Source organism: Brachyistius frenatus, unplaced genomic scaffold (genome assembly GCF_029030835.1).
Source record: "Brachyistius frenatus isolate BFR_SWC_R1_liver_20210118 unplaced genomic scaffold, ASM2903083v1 Contig_112, whole genome shotgun sequence".
NCBI classification, from domain to species: domain Eukaryota; kingdom Metazoa; phylum Chordata; class Actinopteri; family Embiotocidae; genus Brachyistius; species Brachyistius frenatus.
Genome location: NW_027210711.1, coordinates 98105 through 104750, shown reverse-complemented (window position 1 = coordinate 104750; position 6646 = coordinate 98105). Strand labels below are relative to the sequence as shown.

At 47.0% G+C, this 6646-nt stretch overlaps 1 protein-coding gene across 1 annotated transcript in view; it reads right to left on the bottom strand.

The window, feature by feature from the left end:
* Positions 1-2439: 2439 nt before the first annotated feature.
* Positions 2440-6646, bottom strand: part of LOC138629231 (gamma-aminobutyric acid receptor subunit gamma-3-like) — a 52370-nt gene continuing 48163 nt past the window's right edge. Inside the window, exon 10 of the mRNA XM_069712800.1 lies at positions 2440-6473. Within this exon, the coding sequence (XP_069568901.1) occupies positions 6192-6473 (282 nt within the window). The 3' untranslated portion in view covers positions 2440-6191. The remainder of the gene's footprint in view (positions 6474-6646) is intronic.

Here is a 6646-nt window from a genome sequence, read left to right as displayed (position 1 = left end):
TCTTCAAGCAGAAATAATTGTTTAAGGAGCCTCGTAATGTCGATATGAGATGTTCTCACTCGAACGTTTTTATCCTGAGGACGTTACTGCTGATTTGTGCTTGAGTGGTTTCCTACAGTAATTTATATTCTTACTCTATACTGGAGAGATTTCCAGATTCCAGGTTTCCTTTCCCCTCATATCTCATCATCAGGATATAATGTCAGAATAAGGACAGGGTACTGAACCTCCATACTTTCACATACTAGTACACACATATATATACACACAATATATACTTATTCTTATGCTGCACATCCAGGTTGGTTTTTCACTGACCTACACCCACCCACACACTGCTAACATGAATTTATTCATTCAGCCACACACACACACACACACACACACACACACACACACACACACACACACACACACACACACACACACACACACACACACACACACACACACACACACACACACACACACACACACACACACACACACTAACAAGAAGAGTCCCTTAACACCGGGGCAGCCATCCACTCATGCATACACACAAGACTCTATGAATACACACGCACACGCACACACACACACACACACACACACACACACACACACACACACACACACACACACACACACACACACACACACACACACACACACACGCGCGCGCGTTGATGCTTTACAGTATGTTTTCACACACGGGGTGTCAGTTCTTCTTGCAGGAAAAGCTGTCACTTTACAGGCATGAGCACGTTCATGAGTGAAATACACACACACACACACACACACACACACACACACACACACACACACACACACACACACACACACACACACACACACACACACACACACACACACACACACTGACAGCTCAGTTTTCTCCTACATAAGTGCTTCTTTTCCCTCCATATCCACTGCAGTGTTAGCGTGCCTTCCTGCTTTTGCCTAGCGTAGGTGGCAGCGGTGTCTCCAGGTGGGGTGGTGGTGGTGGTGGTGGAGGAGGAGATGAAGGAGGAGGATGTTACAGTGAGTAACATGCACCCTTCGACTCCACTTATTTGTTCGTCTCTCGCTCGTCCTCTGTTCGTGCCGCTTGCTTCAAACTAGGTCACCAAACTCCGGGTAAAGCAGTGACGTGCCGGTGCATCTGTCGCTGGATATTAGTCGTATCATTGTTCCGAGGCGGGCGGAGGACATTTGTAACTTATTCTATTGCACGTGGAGAGATTCATTGGTCAACTTTCCCATCAGAACATTGCATTGGATTTTTTTTTTTTTTTTTTTTTTAAGGGGCCCACAGTGACCCAAGAAAACGTTGCCCGCAACCTTAAAGCTCCTCTACCGGCAGCTGCTAACACGGGGCGGGTTTGGTCCGCGGATTCATGCTGCTGACGCTTCAGCTTTAATGGAGATTCACGAGAGCAAGCGGTAATTTGACCGTTTTTGGTGAACGCGTGCCCCCCAAAAGCCTCAGATATCTCTCCCCCGGGCCCCCCTGAAGGCTGGACGCGTTGCGAGCCTGAGATGCTTTCCTGTGGTTGTCTGAGTTACCGCAGCCTCTCCGTGAGTTTAACCAGTCGCTCTGCCCTCCTCCTCCTCCTCCTCCTCCTCCTCCTCCTCCTCCTCCTCCCTCTTTCATCAACACGCCGTTTCGCAGAACTGCCGCTCGCCACGTTTTTTTTGCCACCGGTCTCAGTAAACTCTCTAGACTGCTCCGCATGTCGATTTTAGGATAAATGCCGAAACCAGTCTGACGCCAACAGTCATGCCACGCTCATACTACATTGAGAGATCACTCTTTCCCCTCCCTCTGCTCTGACGTTTGTGGTGAACATTAAGTGAACCGGTAACCGCCGGAGCGACTAATGTCTCCAAATTAAACGGGCGCTAAACCTGAACATTAAAAAAACAAAACAGTCCTTTCCGTTTCTGTTTGTTTTTCCCCGTTAAAGACCTTTTCATTCTGTGTATTTTGGGGTTTATGGAATTTGGAGGATTGTAAACTAACCCGGCTGACTTCTGGTTCGTGCTAATGGTGACGGTGCTAATTTAGGAAGCTCTCCTGTGGGTTGTATTTTATGGCGCAGGGACACACAACTCTAGAGCCGTGTCCGTCGGAGGGTTCGTCGCTTTCGGCGAGAGACGGTATCAAATCCTGTTCAAAATGAGGGAAGGGATCAGAGCTGAGGAGGCAGGGCGGTCCAGAGGAAAGGTATTATGAAGGATATCAACCAGATACACATGCGGACAGGAGAGTAAAACCCCAAATGACGGAATATCCCGTGAAATAAAGCCGTTCGTTTTCCCCCCCGTGAGTCCCAAACCCTTTTCTGATCTATCGCGCGACACCAGATAGCCGAGCACTGAAGCAATTTGCCGTGGAGGCTCCTGTAGGCATGACTCAGCGTTTCATTCTCACACAAAAAGACTTCACAGTAGCACTTGACCAAAACGTTATTTATTAATATAAGCAATGTACCACGCACTAGAAAAAAGATACCTATTTTCACTCCAGACCCTGTTTTCATAAAATATTTCCCCTCTTGAGTGCTGATCCAAGATCAGAGTGGCTGTTTCATGTTGTTTATTTTTTGTAAAGCCCCGTCCTCCAGGGATCTCACTGCCAATCAAAACAAAAATTAGTTTGCGGGGTAAACCGGGGCGGGGTGATTTCCCGACACCTTTCGGCCGCGACCGACTCGCCGCTTTTTTTTTCTTTTTTTTTCCCCGCACGAGCCGGGAAACTTTAATGGGGGTGACGGGGTCTCCGGAAACGGCTCTCGAGCGACTTCACGATGCCTGCCAGCGCTGATCCCGGGTCAGTACTCCGAGTCCGAAGAGGCTTTATAAATACAGGTCCCAGTCAGTTGAAACACACAGGTGATGTTTTTTTGTTAAGACGTAGAAAATTGTGATTTCTGTTTTATTGAAGTATCTCAACAGACTAAGACACTTATAAAGTGTAGTAGAAATATCAGAGGTGAGGAGAGTTTACTGCGGTGTTGGCCAAGCTCTGGCCAATTCAGTCAGTTCTTCGACACGTATAGATAGATCGGATACAATTTGAATGTCTCACGCGAGCTGATGCGTTAAATCAGCAGAGGAACGGCCCCTCCGATGTTTCTCCAGCATCACTCGAGGCGATTTAATTTGTGATTACAAACCTCTGGACGGGACACAAATGGGTCTGGAGGCCTCATGAATATGAAGGAGCCCTAAATATAAACTATAAAAGGCTGCTCGAACTGACTGAACTGGAACCAGATTGACTCCGGCCTCGCTACTGGCCTAACATACATTCCACATATAACTGTATGAAAATAGAAACATTAATTAAATACATCTTACATAAAAGCTTTTTCTCTGAACATACAAATACCGGGGAAAATGTGTGCGTTTGTGTGTGTGTGTGTGTGTGTGTGTGTGTGTGTGTGTGTGTGTGTGTGTGTGTGTGTGTGTGTGTGTGTGTGTGTGTGTGTGTGTGTGTGTGTGTGTGTGTCAGGGGAGGAGGAGGAGGAGGAGGAGGAGGAGGAGGAGGATAGGAAAGGGGGCTGATTGTTCTACAAAGCCGAACGGCTGCAAAAAAACAACAACAACACCCCAGAACAGTAAACAAAACCGAACATGTTTCGAATGCCGTTGATGCCGTCTGTCCCTGTTATTTTTTTGGTTTTCATTTTTGTTTTTCCCGTTTCCCAACGTGTGTCTGTGTCTGTTCACCTCGATATATGGCATCAATTTTACATGTTTGAGGAGGGGACGTGGGACTCCATCAAATGTCATCAACAAGAACCCCGCGTCATCCATTTTTCAACGCTGCTCCGTGTACCCCATGTTTGTGTGTGTGTGTGTGTGTGTGTGTGTGTGTGTGTGTGTGTGTGTGTGTGTGTGTGTGTGAGAGAGGAGTACCACAATACATAGACCGTATCTTACAGCACCTGTGATCACTGTCAGCCGGGCGCAGGACGATGTGCCTTGAAGCTCCTGCATATTGCAGGACATCAGGAACTTCTTTCGTTTTTCATCAGGTAAAAAAAAATAATAATAAAATAAAAAAAGGAAAGAAAATGGAAGCTTCCAGTTTGTCCTCAGCTGTTTACTTCTGAAACCGGATGGCAGAACTCCACTGCAAAAATTAAATAGGCCGTGTGCAGCATGTGTGTGCTTTAGTGGCTTGCTTTGTGCCAATTTCCGGCATTTCTTTCAACATTTTCATGCCAAATTCATGACTGCAACATGTGCAGCTGATAATTGTCTGGGGTTTAACATCTACACAAAAGAATAGTTTAACATGTTGCGAAAATGATTGAGTTCCTTGCCAAAAGTTAGATGGTAAAGTGCAAACTGAAGATTCATCCAGCAGCTAACTTACAGCAGCTCAGCATTAATTGCCGCACGCTTCGTATTTAGCGTACAAATATGAAAGTGGGATCACAATCTTTTCAGCTAACTCTCGGGAAAGACAAACTGGTGTTCATTTCGAAGATAAAAGTCAGACTCAAAGGGGTCGAGCACATGTAAAGAGGTGGGTCACCGAAAAAAAAACCCCAATAAAACAGCAACCAAAATGAATCCACTGAGGGGGATGACAGTGTCGTATGCTTTACCAGCTGACCTGGTGCTGTCAGTTGTTTCCATTGTCTGGTTGTTTCTCAGGTCAAGTTTCTTGTCTACCACATCCTCCACTGATGTTAAGTTCCGACAACGACGACGAAGGTTTCCTGATGTGTTTTTTGTTTTTTTTTGTCACATTCAAAGCCGACCAATAAAAGCAACACTGCGAGAGCCTCGCTGTGGTGAATTGGAAGGAGGTGCCGGGCTTCGTTTAGGTGGCTTAACATCATTCAGGTAAAAAGGCTTCGTGGAGCATGTGTTGTGTTGGTGCTGTTTATACTGAATTTGAAAAGACTAAAAGGTTTAACAGGAAGTGTTCAGGTTACCATTCGGGGAAATTAGAAAGAAAACCTGTCTCTAATGTACTCGTGTAACCAAGTCCTCTGTCACTGAGGTAAATAAAGGCTTTGGCCGTCAATCGCACATTTACGGCATGTAAATCTCTCAAAGCGTCCAACTGTCATCCACAGACCCCATTAATAATTTTTTAAAAATCTATATAAAGAAGAATCAAATATTATATGAATCTGCCATCATATATTTATTTGAAGAAACTAGCACTACTCTAGTCCTAATCTGCTTATTCGTGTACTGTAACATGTATAATATGCCCGGGGATGAGATTAGCATGTCGATCATACGATAATTGTTAAAAAAAAAAAAAAGAAAAAAAAAAAGCGCCCGTATGTTCTTGGCATCTAACTGCATGGTCATAAAGCATCATGAACAAAAAGCTCACTGACTCAATAAACAAGATTTTACCAGACAACCAACCGCGGGCCCCCGACTCGAACCCATATTGAACAATTAACAACGGATGTGTGAGCTATCGACTCGCTGTGAACGAACAACTAATTCTAATAATAATCATAAGAAGAAGAAGAACAAGAAAACGTCACTGTTTTTGTTTTGTTTGTTTTTTGGAAAAGGAGAATAAATTGTGGGGTACAACTAAAACTAATGTGCTGCAAAATGAACGGCGAGTGTTAAGTTTTGAAAACATCTCCAGTGGTGAGGACTGTGCTTCCGGGTTTGTTTCGTCAAAGAATAAACAACTCGGCATGCGGCGGAGTGACGGATGAGGTAATAAAAGATAACGGAGGGAACTCTGAAGCCGCGTCTCTCGGTGCCGCACCCTTTTCTAAAGAAGGCACTATGGGTGCTTCGCCATCTCGACGACCGAGATTCAGCTACGCGACCCCCGAATGTCTCCGAAGTCACAGCTGTCTGGAGTTTTTTATTTCTTTTTTTTTAATTTTTTTTTTTTTCTTTGAGAGAGAGAGAGAGAGACCTTTCCGAGTTGATGCCGGCGGCTCGTCGTTCCGCCGCGGGGCGTTTTGTTCCTCCGCTCGAAGCCTCCGAACGCGGCGCACCGCCGCGGCGCTCCGGAGGCGGCGCGTCCTTCGCAACGTCCCGTCGCGCCGATCCTCCTCGTTTCCTCCTCTGTGCTCAACCTGGACCTCAGATCACGAGCCGCGGTGCAAAGTGGCTTGGGGGGAGGGGGCGGGGAGAAGGGGGCGGGGGGGAGAGAAGAGTAGCTGTTTCTTCAACGCGGACCGCCGATCACGGCCCGAGGCGGACTAGAGGTAGAGGTAGCTGACCCAGTAGACGATGTTGAAGAGCAAGAAGGAGGTGGGGAAGAAAACCCGGGAGTAGGAATCCAGCTCGCCGATGTTGACGTGGATCCGTCCTTTCCTCCAGCCGCCCTCTTTGCACTCCTCGTAGCAGCAGAAGAAGCTCTTGCAGTCTTTGCCGTCCAGGCACTCGTACAGGCAGTTGTCGTCGTAGTCGTGCCAGAACAGGGAGTTGCCCATGGGCATCACGGTCCGAGGGTTGCGACTCATGTTGAACGACGAGTAGGCCTGCAAGAGGAGACGGGAGGACAGAGGTGAGATCAACGAATTGACCGGTCGGGGTAATCCGTCCACCGTGTCCAATCAGAACTCGTCAACCGCAGCTCGGACAGGCAGTTGTCGAGTCCGACGGTCTCCCGAGGTGGGGGTTGCCAACTTTAGGACTCTCTTGGTCCTTGGAC